This window comes from Scyliorhinus canicula, chromosome 4 (assembly GCF_902713615.1).
Source record: "Scyliorhinus canicula chromosome 4, sScyCan1.1, whole genome shotgun sequence".
NCBI classification, from domain to species: Eukaryota; Metazoa; Chordata; class Chondrichthyes; order Carcharhiniformes; family Scyliorhinidae; genus Scyliorhinus; species Scyliorhinus canicula.
In genome coordinates, this window is record NC_052149.1 from 200,278,078 (window position 1) to 200,301,147 (window position 23,070).

At 45.5% G+C, this 23,070-nt stretch overlaps 1 protein-coding gene across 2 annotated transcripts in view; it reads right to left on the bottom strand.

The window, feature by feature from the left end:
* The window catches only part of sec24a (SEC24 homolog A, COPII coat complex component), a 93,003-nt gene that overhangs the window by 24,936 nt on the left and 44,997 nt on the right, over positions 1-23,070 (bottom strand). For both annotated transcript variants that reach the window (XM_038795864.1, XM_038795865.1), the window contains exons 10-16: positions 22,222-22,334; positions 18,192-18,310; positions 15,044-15,099; positions 13,620-13,826; positions 9,594-9,717; positions 2,067-2,225; positions 1,659-1,832 (exon numbers count right to left, since the gene is read on the bottom strand). In XM_038795864.1, the coding sequence (XP_038651792.1) occupies positions 1,659-1,832; positions 2,067-2,225; positions 9,594-9,717; positions 13,620-13,826; positions 15,044-15,099; positions 18,192-18,310; positions 22,222-22,334 (952 nt within the window). The remainder of the gene's footprint in view (positions 1-1,658; positions 1,833-2,066; positions 2,226-9,593; positions 9,718-13,619; positions 13,827-15,043; positions 15,100-18,191; positions 18,311-22,221; positions 22,335-23,070) is intronic.

Below are 23,070 nucleotides of genomic sequence, written 5' to 3' on the forward strand. Positions count from 1 at the left end.
GGGCAATAAATGCTGGCACAGGCTGCAATACCGACGTGCCACAAAAAAATAAAAAAAGGTCCCTAGGGAGTATTGAGGGACAAAGGGATCTTGATGTACAAGTCCATGGATGCCTGAATGTGGCAGCACAGATAGATAGGATGGTGAAGAAGGCATACGGAATGCTCGTCTTTATTGCCAGGGCATAGAATACAGGAGCTGGGAGGTCTTGGTACAACTTTATAAAACATCGGTTAGGAATACTGTGTGCAGTTCTGGTCAACACACCATCGGAAGAAAGTCATTGCACTAGAGGGGGCGCAGAGGAGATTCACGAGGATGTTGCCTGGGATGGACAGTTTCAGCTATGCGGAGAGACTGGATAGGCTGCGTTTGTTTTCCCTGGAGCAGAGGAGGCTGGGGGCGGGAGGGGGTGTTGATTGAGGTATTCAAAATTGAGACAGATCTTAAGAATGATTTCCCCATGCCAAAGGTGTCTAAGACCAGAGGGTGTAGGTTTATGGCGAGGAGTAAGTGGTTTAGAAGGAACCCGAGGAAATATCTTTTCACCAGAGAGCGGTGGAAATATGGAACGCGCTGCCTGAGAGGGCAGTAGAGGCAGGTACTCTCAACTTTTAAGGAGCATCTGGTCGAGCCACACACAGTAGGCTATGCACCAAGTGTTGGTAAATGGGATTAGTCTAGATTTGATGGCCGGCATAGATATGGTGGGCCGAAGGGCCTGTTTCTGTGCTGTATGACTATGATTCTATTAATGATCTTTGAAAAGTAATCTTGGTGAATGGAGTTCTGATGAAAGGTCATTGGGCTAAAGCAGTGGTGGGCAACCTGCGGCCCAGGGGTCACATGCGGCCTATGAGGGTTTTGAGTGCAGCCCACGAAACAATTTGTTGACTGTTGTCCAGATTCCACTAGTTTCCATCGACATTGCTTTTTTCCCATCAGTATAGCTGAAGTGATACGCACGTGAAGTGCATGCTGATTGCTCACAACATGGACTGTGGGAGTAGTGAGCTCCCTCTGCGTCCAACCAAGTGTAAATATTTATTGTATTTTTACCACTTCAGATTGATGACAATTCTATTTACATATGAAAGCATTTTTTCTAACTTATGAAATATTCAGCATGTATGTAATGTATTCAATCTTATTGAAAGGTCACGATTAGTGAACAGATTGATTTCAATCTTGCGGCCCACTGAGATGAAGGAGGGCCACTGATGCGGCCCACTCACTCATCTAGGTTGCCCATCACTGGGCTAAAATGTTAATGGTTTGCTCTCCACAACTCTGAGCTTTGAACGCTTCCAGCCTTTTCTGTTTGTACTTGCAGATTTCCAGCATCTGCAGAAATATTGTTACGTAAAGTGTAGTAAAAATGTGGAGCACACTACCACAGGGAATAGTTTGAGATGAATAGTACAGATACATTTAAGGAGAAGCTGAATTAAATAAAAGATAAAAGAAAAGAACTAAATGCTGATAGGGTTAGGGTTAGATATAGAGTTGGAGGGCAGCTTCTAGGGAGTATAAACACCAATTCAGCCCTTTTGGATTGTAAACAATTTTCTGTGCTATAAATTCTGTACAGCAATAACTTCTGGATGAATTCAGAAAAATTAGACACATAGATAGTAAATATTCTTGTTTATCGATACCTTTACTTGACGTATACAATAGGGCGGCTTGAAATGAGACAAGCTGCACATCTACCAGATTCTCCTCTATTGACATCTGGACTGCAAACCCTGAATCAGGATTTATATTTGGCAATGACAGTAAGTCTGTAGAACGCACAAAGAAATTTCCATGGAAAGTATGGATGGCGAGACCTGGTGAGAAAGCAAAAAGGATGCTCAGTTACATGTGGTAAATATGGTGTCAATATTTACTGAAATTCTAAAACATTGTCAGGCCAAATTCAAAAGCATAGTCTGTCCACAAGACCACAAAAAAGAAAAAGTTTTTTTTTCTCCATAATATTCCCATTGCAGTTTTAAGTGTGGATTTTAGATTTTCTGTAGCCAGGCACAACAGTTTCAGCAGTACAGGTGAATTGCACTGACCTTTTGTGCATCGTATCCTCATGACTGCTTCAAAGCCAATCTTTCTAGTTAAGTAGCGTTTCAGATCCTTCTGAAACTTCTCCACCAGGACAGGATTATGTTTGTGATGATAGGATGGATAAGAGTAAATGCAACCAGCTGAGTACTTCGAAATACAGGCTGAAAAACATTAGCAAACAGCTTCTGCTTGTTACATTTAGATACAAGGACTGCAAAAAATGCAGTGCATAAATCATTTCCATTATTCAACAGTAACTTGCATTTACATGGCAGCTTTAACTGAACTGCAACGAGACAAAAAGAAAAAGGCAAAATGCGTGAAACATTCAACAGGTCAGGCAGCATCTGTGGAAAGAGAAGCTAGAGTTAATGTTTCAGGTTAATAATCTTTCAGCTGAGAAATATTGAAAATGTGATAGTTATTAAGCAAGTGAAAGGGGCAAGGAGGGGATACAGTGGGATAAAAAAAAATGCCTGTGATAGAGTGGAAGACAGGAGAGAATCAATGACAAGAGTTAGTGATGCAAGCTTAGAGGTAGTGGAAATGAGACAAGAAACAAATCATTTGTCCAAAGGGGTCAATGGCAGAATCATGAACAATTGCAGTCCAAAAACAAATGCAGCACAAAAACAAAAAATACAAAACGGAAACAATATGTGGACTGACATTATGATCTGAAATTATATCTCAATATTGAGTTTGGAAAGCCATGCAGTGTCTAATCAAAAGATGAGAATTACCTCGCTCTTCCACTGGTCTCAGCCCATGGCACCTCATCTTTCAATCAGACAGTCAGAAGCCTTCCAGATTCAGCACTGAGTCCAACAATTTTAGATCATAACGTGTGTCCATTTTGTTTCTTTATTTTTTTTGCAGGTTTTTGTCTCCTCATTTTTGCTTTTGTAGCTGTTTATGACTGTGTCATTCAGATCTCCTCTCGACACTGCTTTGTTTTTTATTGCTTATCCAATTACCTTGTGTCACAAACTCTTCCACACCCCCACAGACCGTCACTTTTTCTTCAGTTTCCTGCCTTCCCCTCTTTCACTAGTTTAAAAGCTACCACATTTCTAACTTCAACCTGAAACGTCAGGTGTGGTAATGGCTGCTAAATCTCACGAGCGGCCAAAAACGGGACTTGCACCAGCAAAATCTTAGTTCACTGCGGCGTGAACGTGATTTCTTTTTTTTTTTTTTTAATAAACAATTTTATTGAGGTAGTTTTTGGCTTTATAAACAGTTACAGACATCATCAGAAAGGAAGCAAAAAAGGCAAAAATGTGCAAACATCCACGTTCTTTCAATACTTCCACCGTAACATATTGCACAAGCCCGCTCCCCTCCCATCGGTACTACCCGCCATATTTTCCCTCCTACTCTACTCTAACCCCCCCCCCCCCCCCCCCCCCCCTGCTGACGCTCACTCTCCCGCAAAGAAGTCAATAAATGGTTGCCACCTCCGGGTGAACCCCTGCACAGAACCCCTCAAGGCGAACTTGATTTTTTCCATCCCCAGGAAACTCGACATGTCCGCTAGCCACCACTCCGTCTTCGGGGGCTTTGAGTCCCTCCACGCCAATAGTATTCGTCGCCGGGCTATCAGGGAAGCAAAGGCCAGCACATCGGCCTCTTTCTCCCCCTGGACGCCCGGGTCTTCCGAAACCCCAAAAATTGCCACCCCTGGGCTCATCACCACCCTTGTTTTTAGCACCTGGGACATGACCCCCGCAAATCCCTCCCAGTACCCCCTCAGCTCAGGGCATGCCCAAAACATGTGAACATGGTTCGCTGGTCCTCCCGCACACCTAGCGCATTTGTCCTCTATCCCGAAAAATTTGCTCATCCGAGCCACCGTCATATGGGCCCGGTGAACGACCTTAAATTGGATCAGCCCGAGCCTAGCACATGTCGCGGTCGAGTTTACCCTACTCAGGGCCTCTGCCCACAGCCCATCCTCCATTTCCCCGCCTAGCTCCTCCTCCCATTTAAGTTTCAGTTCCTCTGTCTGGGACCCTTCCTCCCTCATGAGCACCTTATAAATACCCGAGACTCTACCCTCCCCTTCATCCCTCCCAGAGACTATTCTGTCTAGGATCCCCATTGGCGGGAGGCGCGGGAAAGATGGGACCTGTCTACGAACAAAGTCCCGCAACTGTAGGTATCTAAAATCATTTCCCCTTACCACCCCAAATTTCTCCTCCAAGCTCCTCAAACTCGCGAAGCTCCCTTCCAGGAACATATCACCCACCCTTCCCGCCCCTGCTCGCCGCCATACTCGGAACCCCCCATCCATACTGCCGGGGGCAAACCGATGGTTGTCGCAGATTGGCGCCCAGACAGACGCCCCCATCTCCCCCACATGCCTCCTCCACTGGCCCCATATCCGCAGGGTCGCCACCACTACCGGGCTGGTGGTGTACTTGGCCGGCGGCAGCGGTAGAGGAGCCGTGACCAGGGCTTCCAAACTGGAGCCCCTGCACGAAGCCGCCTCCACCCGCTCCCAAATAGACCCCGTACCCACCATCCACTTCCTTATCATAGCGATGTTGGCCGCCCAGTAATAATTGACCAGACTCGGCAAAGCCAGCCCTCCCTCGCTGCGGTTCCTCTCCAACATCGCCTTCTTTACCCGCGGAGACTTTCCCGCCCAGACAAAGCTCATGATCAGCCCGTTAACTCTTTTGAAGAAGGACTGTGGGATAAAGATCGGGAGGCACTGAAAAATAAACAAAAATCGAGGGAGGATTGTCATCTTTACAGTCTGCACCCTCCCTGCCAGCGACAGCGGGAGTGCATCCCATCTCCGAAACTCTCCCTTCATTTGCTCCACCACCCTGGCCAAATTTAACTTATGCAGCCTGCCCCAGTCTCGTGCCACCTGGATTCCCAAATACCGGAAATTTTCCTCAACCAGCCTAAACGGTAGCCCTCTCAATCTATTCTCCTGGCCCCTTGCCTGGACCACAAACATTTCACTCTTGACCGTATTTAATTTGTATCCTGAGAACTGGCCGAACTCCCTCAGCATTCCCAGTATAGTTCCCATCCCGGCCACTGGGTCCGACACGTACAGGAGCAGGTCGTCTGCATAAAGAGAAACCCTGTGTTCAACCCCGCCCCTCACCATCCCCTTCCAACCCTCTGCGGCTCTCAGCGCCATCGCCAGCGGCTCTATGGCCAGCGCAAACAGCAGCGGGGAGAGCGGGCAGCCCTGCCTGGTCCCTCGGTACAACCTAAAGTACTCCGACACTTCTCTGTTAGTCCTGACGCTGGCCCTCGGGGCCTGATATAATAATTTGATCCAATCCACCAATCCCTCCCCGAACCCAAACCGTCCGAGCACCTCCCATAGATAGTCCCACTCTACCCGGTCAAAGGCCTTCTCGGCGTCCATTGCCACCACTACCTCCACATCTCTACCCGCCGGGGGCATCATTATCACGTTGAGCAATCTCCTCAGATTGGCCGCCAGCTGCCGACCTTTAACGAACCCAGTTTGATCCTCCCCAATCACCTCCGGTACACAATCCTCCATTCTCCCCGCCAGTACCTTTGCCAGGAGCTTGGCGTCTACATTAATCAGGGAGATTGGCCTGTAGGACCCGCACACCTCCGGGTCTTTACCCCGCTTCAATATCAGAGATATGGTGGCTTGTGACATTGTCGGCGGCAGGGTCCCTCTGTCCCTTGCCTCATTGAAAACCCTCGCCAAGACCGGGCCCACCAGCTCAGAGAACTTCCTATAAAACTCTACTGGGTATCCATCCGGCCCCGGGGACTTCCCCGATTGCATGGCCTTTAGGCCCCCCAATACCTCCTCTACTCTAATCGGGGCGCCCAGCTCTTCCACTTGCCCCCCCCCAACTGTTGGGAATGTTAACCCGTCCAGAAACCTTTTCATCCCCTCCGGTTCTTCCGGCGGCTCCGAAGTATACAGCTTACGATAGAAGTCCCGGAATACCCTATTCAATTCTGCCGGATCCTCCACTTTGCGCCCCCCCTCGTCCCTCACTCTACCTATTTCCCTGGCCGCCTCCCTCCTCCTGAGTTGCTGCGCTAACAGCCTGCTAGCCTTTTCCCCATACTCGTACACCACTCCCCTCGCCTTCCTAAGCTGTTCCACGGCCCTGCTCGTGGATAGTGCCCCCAGTTCCGCCTGTAGCCTCCGCCTTTCCCTGAGTAAAACCTCCCCCGGGGACTCCGCGTGCTCTTCATCTATCCGGCCCATTTCCCTGACCAATCTATCCATCTCTGCCCGGTCTGCCTTGGCTTTGTGGGCCCCAATTGAAATCAGCTCCCCCCGAACTACTGCCTTTAGCGCCTCCCACACGGTCGCCGCTGAGACCTCCCCAGTGTCATTCACCTGCAGGTAATTTTTTATACATTTCCGAAGCCTCTCGCAGATCCCCTCCTCCGACAGCAGTCCCACATCTAGCCTCCATTGCGGGCGTTGATAACTCGCTCCCCCAAACTGCAGGTCCACCCAATGCGGGGCATGGTCTGAAATGGTAATTGCTGAGTATTCCGTGTTCTTTACCTCCCCCATACAGTCCCTGCTTATTACAAAGAAATCTATCCTGGAATATACTTTATGGACGTGCGAGTAAAACGAGTAGCCCCTTCCTGTTGGCTGTCCCTCTCTCCAGGGGTCCACTGCCCCCATTTGCCCCATAAACCCTTTCAGCTCCCTTGCCATTGCTGAGAGTCTACCCGTTCTGGGACCCGACCGATCCAAAGTCGGGTCAAGGACCATGTTAAAGTCCCCTCCCATTATTAGCTTGCGAGAATCCAAGTCCGGGATCTTCCCCAGCACTCTTTTAATAAAGTCCACATCATCCCAGTTCGGGGCATATATATTCACCAGCACCACCCTTCTCCCCTCCAGTCTGCCCCGTACCATCAGGTATCTGCCCCCCCTGTCTGCAGATATGCCCTCTGCCTCAAATTGCACGCGCTTGTTGATCATGATTGCCACCCCTCTGGACTTCGAGTCCAAGTCCGAGTGGAAGACCTGGCTAATCCAGCCCTTCCTTAGCCTGGTCTGGTCTGACACTTTCAGATGTGTCTCCTGCAACATAATTACGTCCGCCCTCAGGGCCCGCAAGTGCGCGAACACCCGCGCCCTCTTAACCGGCCCATTCAGTCCCTTGACGTTCCAGGTGATCAGCCTGGTCGGGGGGCACATCCCACCCCCCCCACCCCGCCGGTCAGCCATAGCCTTTCTCGGGCCGGCCCCTGACCCGTGCGTCGCGCCATTCCTGGCCCGCCCTTCGGCTGCCTCCACCCTCGACCTCCTTTCCAGTGCCTATTTCAAGTCCCTCTCCCGTCAGCAGAACAACCCCCCCCCTCCCCTAACCCCATCCCCCGATACCCCCACCCCCGCCATCTACTGGCTGTTACTTCCCCCCCCATCTGACTTCCTTGACTAGCCAATCTGCTAGCCCGGTGACTCAACACTCCGGCGCCTTCCTGTCCCATTCCCCTTGTTTCCCCGCCCTCCTCCCCACCCACTGGGGCAAGCCAGTTCCAGTGTCTTCCACGAGCTGCACAAAAAGCCCAAACAGGAAAAAATAAAAATAGAAAAAAAATAAAAAAAAACCCCCATAAAAAGGGAAAAAAACCACAGAAAAAAGAGAAAAAGCACATAAATGTCCATGAACAAAGGAAAGAGTCTCAAATGTTCCGCTTGGCCCCTTTGGCCCAGCAAACCGTTGAGCAGCGGTCCAGGCACATTCGGCGTTCCTTCCCACAGAAATCCTCGGGCCCTAACTCGCGTCCTTGGGGCCTCCTTTCGGGACCAGCCCCAGGTCCCTCACAAAATCCATCGCTTCTTCGGGCTCGGAGAAGTAGTGGTGTTGACCCTGGTGCGTGACCCATAACCGGGCTGGGAACAGCAGACCAAACTTCACGTGCTTCTTGAACAGCACCTCCTTGACATTCTTAAAGGCTGCTCGCCGCCGAGCCACCTCCTGGCTTAGATCCTGATAAATGCGGAGAACACTGTTGTTCCACGTGCTGCTCCTGGCGCTCTTTGCCCACTGCAGCACCCGCTCCTTGTCCACGAACCTGTGGAACCTAATCACCATCGGGCGGGGGGGGTCCGCCCGGCCGCCCCTGCCTTGCCTGCACTCTGTGTGCCCCCTCCAGCTCCAACGGTCGTGGAAAGGCTTCGGCTCCCATCAGCTGCTTCAGCAGGTCTGCTACAAACGCTGCAGCATCAGCTCCCTCCGCCCCCTCCGGGAGGCCGACCATCCTCAGATTGTTCCTGCGGATTCTATTCTCCAGCTCCTCCACTCTGTCCAGCAGTCTTCTCTGCCGCTCTTTCAGGCCGTCCACTTCTACCGCTGCAACCGTTTGCGCATCCGCCTGCTCCTCCACCGCCTCTCCCAGCTCCTTAACTTTCACATCCTGGGCGTCCATCCTCTGGTTCAGCTGATCCACCGCTTTCTGGATTGGGTCCAAGCTGTCCCGCTTCAGCGCTTCAAAACTGGACTTCATTACCTGGAGCATGTTATCCAGCGCCAACTGGATTGCTGAGTCCGGGGTCCGTGTGTCCGCCATCTTAGGTCCCAGGTAATTTTCTTCAGGTCCTTGTCTCTGTCCCTTTTTCTCCTTCTTCTTCTGCCTTCTGGAATCCCGCTGTTCCATATGCCGCAGCCCGCTCCTCAGCGCCTCCGCTGCCGCTTTCCTTTGCCCAGCACCTTAAATTTCTACCCCCTCCTGGGCATCTGAAGTGGGTCCAAGCTGTCCCTCCTCAGCAACTCCAAACTTTTTTTTCCCTTTGTCCTGGAGGAAGGAAGGTCTGTGGGTCCGCCATCTTACCCTTCAGGTCAGCTTCCTCCTTGCCTCCGTCTCTCTCTCTTTCTTCCTCACCTGCTGGCCTCCCACACTTTCATTTTCTGCAGCCCGCTCTCCTCTTCTGTTCCCGGCAGCCTTTCTGCCGCCTCCGTGGTCCCGCTATCGCGGGGAAACAGCTGTTCAGTCCCGCCGGAGTGAGAGCCCACCGAATGTGCGGCTCACTCGGACATCGCCGCCACCGGAAGTCCGTGAACGTGATTTCTATACATTTTATTAAATCCTATGATTACTGGGCTGGATGGCGTAATGACTGTCCACAACGTTTCTTCCGCCATCACACTGGCACGAATCAGTCCTTATTTTCAAAAATATCCAATGAGAAGCTCAGCTCAGGGTCAAAAGGGGCACTGCAGTTACGCATAGTGGCAGGGAGGGGCGCTTTTAGAATTGAGCAAAGTTTGTTACAAGTCACCGTAATCTCAGAGGACCATAGGCTGACTGGTGGTGATTTAACCTGAGGGTACTACGTCTCGGGCAAGATTGAGAAGGCAGGGCCTTCATAACCTCAGCTGATACAGGAATTGAACCCGCAATATTGGCATTGCTCCGCATCATGAACCAGCCGTACAGCCAACTGAGCTAACCGACCCCCTAGTTACAGAAATAACAGTGCAATTCTTAAGAATAGTGGTTAACTTCCTATATTACTACTAATTTATATTACTTACTCAGAGATGCCAAATCAGAATATTGACTATTGAACATGAAGAGGTCCACTGCAATCTGCTGTCCTGAACAGTCTAGGGCAAGCTTCTTGTAGAAATCAATGGCTGGAGAAAGATGCTGCACATCCTTAGAAAATTAAATTTAAAAAAAAAAGAGTGCATTTCATGTGATTTTTTAAAAATGCATTTAATATTCACATGATCTGGTTAATTTAAGAAAAACTCAGATCTGGAGAAATTATTCAAAAAGTGACATTGAAAAATTAACCACCTGTAGACTTTCAAACATTTAGGTTACATTCATACCACATTTTAGAACATCATCACTTACATTGGAGGTATTACCTAATGTGAAGATTGCAAAGCACTCATTCAGGTTTACTGAACATAAACAATTGGGAAAACAACACAACTTTTACCACTTTTATATTCAAGCAGAGGTAGGCCATAAAGAGTTTAAAAGTCAACCACATTGCTGTGGATCTGGAGTCATTTGTAGGCCAGACCAGGTGATATTGGCAGATTTCCTTCCTTAAAAAGGACATTTGTGAACCAGATAGGTCTTTACAACAACTGGTTTGATAGTCAAAATTCAATTTTCACTTCCTGCCATGGTGGGATTTGAACCTGGAGCATTTACCCTGGGCCTCTGCATTACTAGTCCAGTGACAGGGCAGCACAGTGGTGCAGTGGTTAGCACTGCTGCCTACGGCGCTGAGTACCCGAGTTCGATTGCAGGCCCGGGTCACTGTCTGTGTGGAGTTTGCATATTGTTAATTAGAGATAGTATAACAGCTGCAGAAAGGCAGTTCGAGGGGGATCTGCCTACTGAGGTAATATGGGTTGAAGTCAGAAATAGGAAAGGAGCAGTCACCTTGTTGGGAGTTTTCTATAGGCCGCCCAATAGCAGCAGAGATGTGGAGGAACAGATTGGGAAACAGATTTTGGAAAGGTGCAGAAGTCACAGGGTAGTAGTCATGGGTGACTTCAACTTCCCAAACATTGAGTGGAAACTCTTTAGATCAAATAGTTTGGATGGGGTAGTGTTTGTGCAGTGTGTCCAGGAAGCTTTTCTAACACAGTATGTAGATTGTCCGACCAGAGGGGAGGCCATATTGGATTTAGTACTTGGTAATGAACCTGGGCAGGTGATAGATTTGTTAGTGCGGGAGCATTTTGGAGGTAGTGACCACAATTCTGTGACTTTCACTTTAGTTATGGAGAGGGATAGGTGCGTGCAACAGGGCACGGTTTATAATTGGGGGAAGGGTAAATACAATGCTGTCAGACAAGAATTGAAGTGTAGAAGTTGGGAACATAGGCTGTCAGGGAAGGACACAAGTGAAATGTGGAACTTGTTCAAGGAACAGGTACTGCGTGTCTTTGATATGTATGTCCCTGTCAGGCAGGGAAGAGATGGTCGAGTGAGGGAACCATGGTTGACAAGAGAGGTTGAATGTCTTGTTAAGAGGAAGAAGGAGACTTATGTAAGGCTGAAGAAACAAGGCTCAGACATGGCGCTGGAGGGATACAAGATAGCCAGGAGGGAACTGAAGAAAGGGATTAGGAGAGCTAAGAGAGTGCATGAAAAATCTTTGGCAGGTAGGATCAAGGAAAACCCTAAGGCCTTTTACACATGTGTGAGAAATATGAGAATGACTAGAGCGAGGGTAGGTCCGATCAAGGACAGTAGCGGGAGATTGTGTATTGAGTCTGAAGAGATAGGAGAGGTCTTGAACAAGTATTTTTCTTCAGTATTTACAAACAAGAGGGGCCATATTGTTGGAGAAGACAGTGTGAAACAGACTGATAAGCTCGAGGAGATACTTGTCAGGAAGGAAGATGTGTTGCGCGTTTTGAAAAACTTGAGGATAGACAAGTCCCCCGGGCCTGACGGGATATATCCAAGGATTCTATGGGAAGCAAGAAATAAAATTGCAGAGCCGTTGGCAATGATCTTTTCGTCCTCGCTGTCAACAGGGGTGGTACCAGAGGATTGGAGAGTGGCGAATGTCGTGCCCCTGTTTAAAAAAGGGAATAGGGATAACCCTGGGAATTACAGGCCAGTTAGTCTTACTTCGGTGGTAGGCAAAGTAATGGAAAGGGTACCGAGGGATTGGATTTCTGAGCATCTGGAAAGGAACTGCTTGATTAGGGATAGTCAGCACGGATTTGTGAGGGGTAGGTCTTGCCTTACAAGTCTTATTGACTTCTTTGAGGAGGTGACCAAGCATGTGGATGAAGGTAAAGCAGTGGATGTAGTGTACATGGATTTTAATAAGGCATTTGATAAGTTTCCCCATTGTAGGCTTGTGCAGAAAGTAAGGAGGCATGGGATAGTGGGAAATTTGGCCAGTTGGATAACAAACTGACTAACCGATAGAAGACAGAGTGGTGGTGGATGACAAATATTCAGCCTGGAGCCCAGTTATCAGTGGTGTACCGCAGGGATCAGTTCTGGGTCCTCTGCTGTTTGTGATTTTCATTAACGACTTGGATGAGGGAGTTGAAGGGTGGGTCAGTAAATTTGCAGATGATACAAAGATTGGTGGAGTTGTGGATAGTGAGGAGGGCTGTTGTCAGCTTCAAAGAGACATAGATAGAATGCAGAGCTGGGCTGAGAAGTGGCAGATGGAGTTTAACCCTGACAAGTGTGAGGTTGTCCATTTTGGAAGGACAAATATGAATGCGGAATACAGGGTTAACAGTAGGGTTCTTGGCAATGTGGAGGAGCAAAGAGATCTTGGGGTCTATGTTCATAGATCTTTGAAAGTTGCCACTCAAGTGGATAGAGCTGTGAAGAAGGCCTATGGTGTGCTAGCGTTCATTAGCAGAGGGATTGAATTTAAGAGCCATGAGGTGATGATGCAGCTCTACAAAACCTTGGTCAGGCCACATTTGGAGTAGTGTGTGCAGTTCTGGTCGCCTCATTTTAGGAAGGATGTGGAAGCTTTGGAAAAGGTGCAAAGGAGATTTACCAGGATGTTGCCTGGAATGGAGAGTAGGTCATACGAGGAAAGGTTGAGGGTGCTAGGCCTTTTCTCATTAGAACGGAGAAGGATGAGGGGCGACTTGATAGAGGTTTATAAGATGATTAGGGGAATAGATAGAGTAGACAGTCAGAGACTTTTTCCCCGGGTGGAACACACCATTACAAGAGGACATAAATTTAAGATAAATGGTGGAAGATATAGAGGGGATGTCAGAGGTAGGTTCTTTACCCAGAGAGTAGTGGGGGCATGGAATGCACTGCCTGTGGAAGTAGTTGAGTCGGAAATGTTAGGGACCTTCAAGCGGCTATTGGATAGGTACATGGATTAGGGTAGAATAATGGAGTGTAGGTTAACTTCTTAAGGGCAGCACGGTAGCATTGTGGATAGCACAATTGCTTCACAGCTCCAGGGTCCCAAGTTCGATTTCGACTTGGGTCACTGTCTGTGTGGAGTCTGCACGTGTGGAGTCTGCACATCCTCCCCATGACTGCATGGGTTTCCTCCGGGTACTCCGGTTTCCTCCCACAGTCCAAAGATGTGCAGGTTGGGTGGATTGGCCATGAAAAATTGTCCAAAATTCTTTGATTTAACCTAGGACAAAAGTTTGGCGCAACATCGTGGGCCGAAGGGCCTGTTCTGTGCTGTATTTCTCTATATATCCCCCGTGTCTGCGTGGGTTTCACCCCCACAACCCAAAACTGTGCAGATTAGGTGGATTGACCACACTAAATTGTCCCTTAATTGGAAAAAAAAATTGGATAGTCTAAATTTTTTTTAAACGAATCCAGTGACAACACCACTATGCTACTACATCCCCTTATGTGATATCACAAGTATATATCACACAAACTTCCCATGAGACAAACAAGATGCACTGAAGTAACATCTGATCAACTACGATATTTCAAAATTATGTAGTCTCCGAGATATCCGCAATTGAGGAAAAGTAGTCTACCATAGAAGATATCAAAACTTTAATTTCCTATGAAAAACCACACTTGCTATTCAAACATTGACACAAAGAGCAGCATCCTACCTTTAAGCTAGACCTTTGATTGGGATCCTCCCTGGATTTTAGGGCACCTACTCCTAATGAAGGTAACTGTGTTTGGAAGACAGAGGCACGACCACCAGTGGGAGACATCAACTTGAATGCAGCCTGTAACGCAGGTCCTAGGGCGCTTTGAGTCTCCAATGTATTGGTGAACATTTGCGGTAAGGTTCTCAGCAAGTCCTGGATCAACTGAAATCATAAAGGAGAAACATAAACCACCGTTTTGGCCCAAGATTATATCGTAATCAAAATGAACCAGTCAGGTGTACCTTTAATTTCCTATGTTGCAGTAACTGATTCATTATTGGATAGTGACATTTTGCTATGCAGAAGCTAATTAATACTCATCACCTACATTCTAAGCAACTTCAACACAAATTACAATATTTTCAGCATGAGAAGATAAAGTCAAAAATTGCAGTGGGAAATTATCCCACAAATTATTGTCCAGCTTAGTTCTTCAGAACCAGATCCAGCACTGCCCATCTCTTGTTGGGCCTTCTACATATTTGATACAAAAGAGTCCCCTGAATAGATTTCAAGACATAGTTTGTCAGAACGATGCAATGGCAAGCTTCCTGGTGATTGACCAGCAAGCACTGCTTTATCCATTAACGTTCTGGTTTGCAAGATTAACTGAAGTCAAATGAAGGAATTACAGAGCTGGGTGAAAAACCTGATGGCCTGGTTGGTCAATAAGTGACCTGGAGCACTATAGATCTGTTTAGGTCTGGTGCTGGACTACCTAGTCTGCTTTGAGGAATGACTTCAATCTTCCGCTTCCAATGATGCCACCTCAATTGCAAAGGGGGCCCTGCTTACCATCAATCACATCCTAGCTGCAAGACGGATTCTCAGCCACCAGGTTAACCAAGGGTATGAGCTCTCACTAGTCAGACAAGAGATAAGAAGAAGAAAAAGACTCCCATAAAATTTGCTAATGGATTGTCCAGCCCTCACAGGATATGCAACCATTATATCCCACAAATTTGTTTCACTAGCTAGATACGTGGAGTTCCAGCAGTCATTGCTTGCGAGTTAATCAGGATAAACAACAACACTGGCTGTGTGACCATGCGGTCTCAATCAGAATCTAGGTAATCCACGTAGCACCTGCTGCACCAAATCTTGGTTATCCACATCAAAGAGAAGAAATTACAGTGAACTGTGGTGGTAAGACGTGAGGGCACCATAAACAAGTCCAATGTTGTATACCAGGCTTATTTATTATCAATGTTAGCCAATAGGTCCTTCTGAAGGGGGGGCTCTGAGTGTGTCAATGATAAAATGAATTATATATTAGAGAAGCATCTTTTTAAGTGATAGCCATGTGTTGTAGTTATCAGAATAGTCACGATTAGTCTTTTTCAATGTTCTATATAAATGTATCATATTCCAATAGTTACCTCTTTGCTTTCATTCAAGTTCACCAGCAAGTTGTCTGGAGTTGGTATAAAGATATCTGCAAAAGACGAGCATTATATCTGCTTTAAGCTGGGATCTTCAGTTTGAAGCAATTGTCCCATTTCACTTTTGCACGGATTTGCCATTAAACCCAAATTAAATACCTAAAACAGGTTCTGGTCATTCTCCCATTGCTGCTGTGGGATCTTACTGTATCCAAATTGGCTGACACGCTTCCCACAGTAAAACAAGGGTGGCCAAATGTTTGGTTAAAGAAGTGGGCGTTAAGGAGGGTCTGACAGGAAGAAAGATGGAGAGCCCGAGGAGTTCAGTGGACAAATTCCAGAATTTAGGGATGCGATGACCAATGGTGGGACAAAAGGAGGAGGGAGAAACACAAGAGATTGGATTCAAAGAACTAGAACGTTTGGAGATAACGATATCGAAGGGCTGACTGTTACAAGACAGTGAAGATAAGTCTATGTTAACATTTAGTTCCAAGATTTTTAATTTAGGTGTTGGAAGGCTTTAAGTCAATATAATCTAGTAAGGGCACAGCTGATGGACTGGTGGGAATTGGTGCAGGATAGGAGAAAGACAACAAGGTTTGGGATGAGCTGAAATTTAGAGGATGGAGGCTGGACAGCCATCCAGATGAGTATTGAAATAATTAAGTCTAAAGAGAGCGAGGGTTAGAGGAAAATCTACAACACCATGTATTTCTGAAATGCCTTTAAAGTAATAAAACACTCCAAGATGCTTCCAAGAAGCACTACAAAGCAAGATTTGACACTGAACCATATAAGCAGATTTTAGGGCAAATGACCAAAAACCTGGTTAAAAAGTGTTAGGTTTTAAGGCACGTTGTAAGAGGAAAGAGAGGTAGAGTGCGCAAAGGAACTGCAGAGCTTGACAGCTGAAGGCACAGCCATCAATAGTAGTTAAATAAAATGGGGCACGAGACCATAAATTGAGGGATTGCTGATAACGGAGGGCTTTGGTGCGAGGGGAGGTTGTAGGGATGGGACGTGAGAGGCCAGGTAGGGACAAGGTAATAGAACAGAAGGGCAAGAGGTTTTTAAAAATTATTTAACCAGAAAATCAATGTAGGTGAGTGGGTACAGTGTGGGCAAGTGGTATGGGGCAATGGAGAAAACAGAACTTGATGAACCCAAGGATGTGGGCAGAGTTTTGGACAAACTCAATTTTACAAAAGCTAGAAGGCCGGAGGCTGGATCGGAATACGCTGGAATAATCAAGTCCAGAAGTGAAAACAGCATGGATGAAGGTTTCAACTCAAAATGAACTAAACCAGATGAGGTTGAGCAATGCTACAAAAGTGGAAAAAAGGCATTCTCAACGATGACTTGGATATGTGGTCAGAAAATCTCAGTATCAAATATGATACCAAGCTTATTAACAATGTAATTCAGCTTCAGAGAGTTGCCAGGTAGGGGAATGAAATCTAGAGCCATAAAATGAAGTAGCAGTGGGGCCCAAATACAATGGTTTTGGACATCCCAATATTTGATTGGAGGAAATTTCATCCCAATATTTGATTGGAGGAAATTTCTCCTCATCCAGTACCAGATCTCAGACAATTTGTTAAGGGAGCCAGAGTGGTGGTAAAAACGTTGGGTGCCACCAGCGTCTACTTGCCAAACCAACACCTTTTTTGGAAATATCTCTGAGGGACAAAATGTAGGTAGGAAATTAGAAGGGGCTAAGGATAGATCATGGGGGCACCAAAGATAATGGTGCAGGGGCAGAAAGCCATTTCAGGTGATACAGACTACAATTAGAAAAAAATTGAACCAGACAAGTGCAGTCCCACCCAGCTGGCTGGAGAGATAGTGGAACAGTCAACCATGTCAACGGTATCAGAACAGTCAAGAAATATGGGGACAGTAATTTACCTTTATCATTGTCACATAGGATCTTGGTTTGTGTCATAAAGAACAATTTTGGTATTCAGACAGGAATAGAAACCTGATTGGAGGGATTCAAATGTGGAGTTCCAGGAAAGATTGTCATAGATTAAGCACAACACATTCAATGACTTTGGAGAAGAAAGGGAAGTTGGAAATGAATAGTAGTTTGCAAGGACTGGAGTTGTCAAAGTTGGTTGTTTGAAGAGATGGGTGATGGTGATAGACTTGAAGGGGAGAGAACCATTAACAAGATCAGCCAAGGGCAGCGTGGTGGCCTAGTGGTTAGCACAACCGCCTCACGGCGCTGAGGTCCCAGGTTCGATCCCGGCTCTGAGTCACTGTCCGTGTGGAGTTTGCACATTCTCCCCGTGTCTGCGTGGGTTTCGCCCCCACAACCCAAAAATGTGCAGAGTAGGTGGATTGGCCACGCTAAATTGCCCCTTAATTGGAAAAAATAATTGGCTAATCTAAATTTATAAAAAAAAAACAAGATCAGCCAACATGGAATCCAGGAAGGAAAATTGAAAGGTCAGCAGTTGCTTGGAATAGGATCGAAGGAGCATACCATGGTTTGAGCACAAATGGAGCTTAGAAAGGGGATACGAGAAAGCAGAAGATACATTAGAAAACAATGTGAATTCATGGCTAGAGCATGGAGGGAAGCTTTACAGGAAGCTTGACCCAGTTTGTTAGGGGAATGGAGAGAAGGGGCAAAGGTAGCTGATCAAATAGTCTCAATTTTGGTAACATCGTAGTTCATGAACTTTTGCATATTATTGGAGGTGTGAAACGTGGTAGCCTTTGTGATGGAGGACAAAGGGTCAGAAGTTCAGCTCATCAACAAACAGACAGAGGTTGCAAACAATCTGGTTCAATCAGAGAATGTGGCTTGGAATAGGGAGAGGGGCAAGTGAGAAGGATATGGAGTTTATGGGACAATGTACAATGGTTTCAATTTTCCAAAGTATAGTGTGGCTCATCCAAGATGCAATTTCAGGCAGTTTAACTTACAAATTGCATTCAAATTTCTCTTGCATGCTTTGAAGGGCGTTGCAGTTGTAAAATTATCATTTACATTTCAGCTAATGCAATTGTCAAGGGATCAGGGATCATATGATTTTTAAAATATTTACTTCCACGTTATTACACATCAAATATTCATATTGTTCTAAGATCTTCATACACTGTGCAGTGAAAAATTACCTGCTGTAAAACATACCTTCTATGTCTGAGACCACCATCATCTGAGGCTGAGATAGGCCTTCCTGAAGACTGTAGAAATGAATGGTGCTGTCAAATGTAATAAAACCTATCCTTGTACGCGAATCGCCAGGTAACCTGAAAATTTCAAAAGGAAGCTGAATCATTCTGGATCCGATCCTTCTGAACTGCAAACTTCTGATCAAGAAGCTTATCCATTTTAAATATCAGTTTAAACACTGCTGTTTTTATAAATCCATCCTCATGTTCTATAGTTGGAAAAATATCCATCTAATTGTATGACAAACAGAAAAGTAGACTTATGAATATTTTATTTACATGCTAAACCCTGCTCTTTTTGGTTTGGGTGTCATCTACGTTGATTGTTCCATAAGCCCCATTTTGCTTATTTCTAAATTTGTTAAGTACCAACCTTTCAATTTCTCATTTTTTCAGACATACAACTCCACCAGATGTTGAACTGGAACTTAATTAATGCACAGCTTTAACCAATCCCAGGAGTTACTGTTTCTTAACCACTGGGGACCACAGGCAATCATAAATGCAGAACTTTAGAGTAGGGAAAAGAAACACGCATAGGAACATTTCCCCCAAAAGAACAGAACTATGGCGCACAATCACTTATCAATTCCGTTGAAGCAGCTAGCAGCTTCATTTCTACACAGTCTAATTTGCTGAAATTATCGAGCATATGGATGAAATATGATAATGCACTATTCTGCGCAGTGTCTCTGTTAACATATCCTGTACTTGTTTAAATGTTCCATGGCAAAAAAATAATTTTATGTTGGTAACATCAATGACTGATGAGGTGTGAATCGACAAACAAAACAAAGAATAACTGATCAAATAAAGAGCAAGATGTCAAACATAATACTCAATTATGGGCCCATCACGAAAGTAAAACACCACCTACACTGCTTGAACCGACAGTCAGTTTATAGCAACCTAACTGGTGATCTTTGTCGAGCAAGGCCTGCTCTCAGAGACATATCAAATGCTAGAATTTTAATTCTAAGGCATGTGCAAGTTCAAATCCATCATGCTACAGCTCAACTGTCAGTCTTTACTTGAAGGCACTAGATTGTGTGGCAGGTTGCAGCCTGCCGTGGGTATCTTGCATCCGAAACCAAATAGTAACCATCAATCTTAAATTACAGCTATCTAGATTCACTGACGCCTCTACTAAGGGGGAACGTACCTTCCTATCTATGCCCTTCACAATTTTGAACACCTCAAGCAGAACATTGGTTAGCACTGCTGCTTCACAGCTCCAGGACCCGGGTTCAATTCCGGCCTTGGATGACGGTCTGTATGGAGTTTGCACTTTCTCCCTGTGTCTGCATGGGTTTCCTCCAGGTGCTTCTGTTTCTTCCCACAATCCAAAGATGCAGGTTAGGTGGATTGGCCATGTTCAATTGCCCCCTAGTATCCAAATGTTAGGTGGGTTTTTGGGGTGTGGGCCAAGGTAGGATGGTCTTTCAGAGGGTCGATGCAGACTCAATGGGCCAAATGGCCTCCTCCTGCACAGTAGGGATTCTACGATACAGTAATATAACATTCATGCTCAATCAGGTCCGCCTTTAGTCTTCTGTGCCGAGACCAACTCAAGCCTAACGAGCATCTCTTAGCTGAAATGCTCCAGTCCAGGCAACATCCTGGTGGATCTCCTTTGTACCCTCTCCAGCGCAATCACATCCTTCCAAAGTGTAGTGACCAGAACCGCACACAATATTGTAGATGTGGCCTCACAAGCATTTTATACAGCTCCATCATAAGCTCCCCGCTCTTATATCCAAGCCTCAGTAATAAAGGCAGATATCCCATATGCCTTCTCAACCACCTTATCTACCAGTGCTGCTGCCTTCAATAGTCTTTGGACATGCACCCACAAGGTCTCTCTAATCCTCTGTACTTCCAAGCGTACTACTGTTCATTGTGCATTCCGTTGCCTGGTTAGTCCTCCCAAAATGCATCACCTCCAAAATTCCATTCGCTACTGTTCTGCCCATCTACTTAGACCAGCCTGTGATCCAAGGCTTTACTCCTCACTATTTACCACACCACCAATTTTTGTGTAATCTGTGAATCAAACGCTCCACATTCCCGTCCAGTAACCACAAAGAGAAATATAATCATATGCCATTAAAGCGAACGGGAGTAGGCGGCACGGTGATGCAGTGGTTAACACTGCTGCCTACACCATTGATGACTCAGGTTTGATCCCAGCTTTGGGTCATTGTCCATGTGGAATTTGCACATTCTCTCCGTATCTGCGTGCGTTTCACCCCCACAACCCAAAGATGTGCAGGTTAGGTGGATTTGCCACACTAAATTTCCCCTTAATTGGAAAAAAATTGGGTACTCCAAAAAGTAAAAAGGAGTATTCATAACCAGTAATTCGTTTAATCTGCAGGAATGTTACTTTGTGAATATGTTTGTTCATATGTTTGTTTATATTGGAGGCCCAGATAATGGAAAACATCTGTACTTTATAACAGCAGAAACTGTTGCTTCTAACCCAAGTTGCTATTCCAATCAAGTTGGGAAAAGGGGAAAATTGGTATCTGATCAATTCTTTCAAATATTTAACAGGATGCCCACAATCTCTTCATCCTTAATGAAAGCATATTTCCCACATTTTCTTTTCAGTTCTAAGCAATAATCATTCAAGCGCTAACAGTCTAGTGCGTATGAGTCGCTACTGCTCATACTTAATTCATCATGTAACTGTGACATGTTTACTAACCACTTGGCTTATTTCAACACATTACAGGATCACTCAGGAGTGAAAAGAAAATTCAGAAGGGATACCAAAAACAAACAAGCTGACAACGGTTCCATTCAGCAGGGAATGCGTAAAGAGATCCAAGTCTATCTTGGTTGGTTGGGAGATGCCAAAGAAGGGTGTACCCAGAGGTATGGCAGTTAAAAAATATTGCAAGCGTTTATCTCAAGCAACAATTTGCATAAAATTAGCTAGCCGAGTACAGGAACGTGAATGTTTTCCAGAAACTCAGTATATATTTGGATCTTTGTTCAAATAAAAGACAAAGTTGGGTAGCCTCATGGCAAACATCTAGGCTTTCCTCCATGATTAAAACAAACAGAGGTCTCCTTAAATAAACATGCGTTGAGGGAGAAGAGAGAATGCATGAGTGAGGGAAGTTAGGTTAGAAAACACTTCTCCAGCTTCCCTGGTGATATTTAACAGGTGTATATATATGTTAACGATTGCATATCATATATAATTGGCTCCTCTTTTTTTTTACACAAGTGCACATGGATCAAATTTGTTAAAACAGGCCACAAAGAGTCAACACCTACAGTAGAAAACAGAAAGGGGGGGGAATGGAACAATGAGGCTGCAAATAGTAATGCAGTCAGGAATCTTATAGATCAAAGTCCCATATTCAAACTCTTTCATGTGGCGAATTGACTACACCCAGACACACTAGTTGTGAAGAAAGATTGGGAATGAAAACTCATTTTAAAAAAGAACATGTCTGTAAGGCACCCATAACTTTTTAAAAAAACGATAAACTGGAAAACATTGAGAATTCAAAAAAGTGAAGCTTGCTTCTGTAATTTATTTTAAAGGGACAATAAAAGAATCAAGTAATCTTCAAAACTGAAAAGTAGTATTTTACAGCTGGTGTGAGACTGGTCACGCCTCAGCAGCATGTTAACATTTTCTGGAATCAAACTAAGCCTGTTGCACCCTTCAGCAAATCTCGGACACTTGAAAGTGGGACTACTTATTTGCGATACTATATAGTAGAATTAAAGTGTCTTAAAGTTCCCAGTTTCTGCACTGTGGAAGTCTACTACAACTGGATAAGATTATTATAATAAATTCCATTTTGTGTTTCTCTACTCCCTAAATGATCAATATGTACCTTTTTAAAATAAACCACATGGCTATAAATCAAGCAAATCCACTTTGAAATTCCAAGAATTCAAAGCAGTCAAATAAATATAAAAGCTTTCCATTAAAAACCTGTCAGAATATAGGAAAAAAATCTTACACATCCAGATTATCCAACAATGATTGGCAGACAGTGTTCACGTATCCAGACTCTACTGCGTTATGCGACACATCCAAGATGTAAAGGTAAACTGCAGGTTGTGGTGGCCGCAGCTGAAAAAAAAACAAATATTGATGAAGTATGTATGATGTCTGCAATGAAAAAGTTAGAAAAACTGTAATCGTGCTATAAAACAAGTAGCCATACCTGTAAACCGGATTGGTAAAATATGTAAATAGAAAGGAGGTTTGTTTCTAGATATATGCCCAGTCTATTAAGTTCTCAAATTTTCCAAAACACAATTTTGGTTTTTTTGAGATATCTAAAGTCTAATGCTGTTTCATTTAGTATCATTTATTGCATCTCTCCTCCCCACTAAAATCAGAATTTCTCAACTTCCGGTGACGGTAATGTGCTGAGTGGACGCACATCAGATGACTCGCCTCAAGACCAGAAAAAAATAGTTAATTTTAGGCAAATTTTGCCCGAGAATTCGAAGGCAAATTAACCACAACGATGAGGAGAAAGGATCAACACCAAAATGCCAGCAAACAGGAGCTCGGGGGGTCGAAGGGACGGCAGAAGTGGCGGAAAGGGCCACGAGCAGCAGGCAGACCCACGAGGCAAGGGGGCCCTGGCCACCCAAGAGAGAGGGAGACCCATGACCCATGCATCAACCTCCCCCCACCACCTGGAGACAGATGGAAGACCTTCCTCATGAAGGAGCTGACTGCCATGAAAGGCAATCAGGATCAAAATCCAGCTGGAGGTGACGGAGGCGATGGTCACCATACAAAAGACAATCGACGGGTTGGGAAAGAAGGTAGAATATAATAATCTTTATTGTCA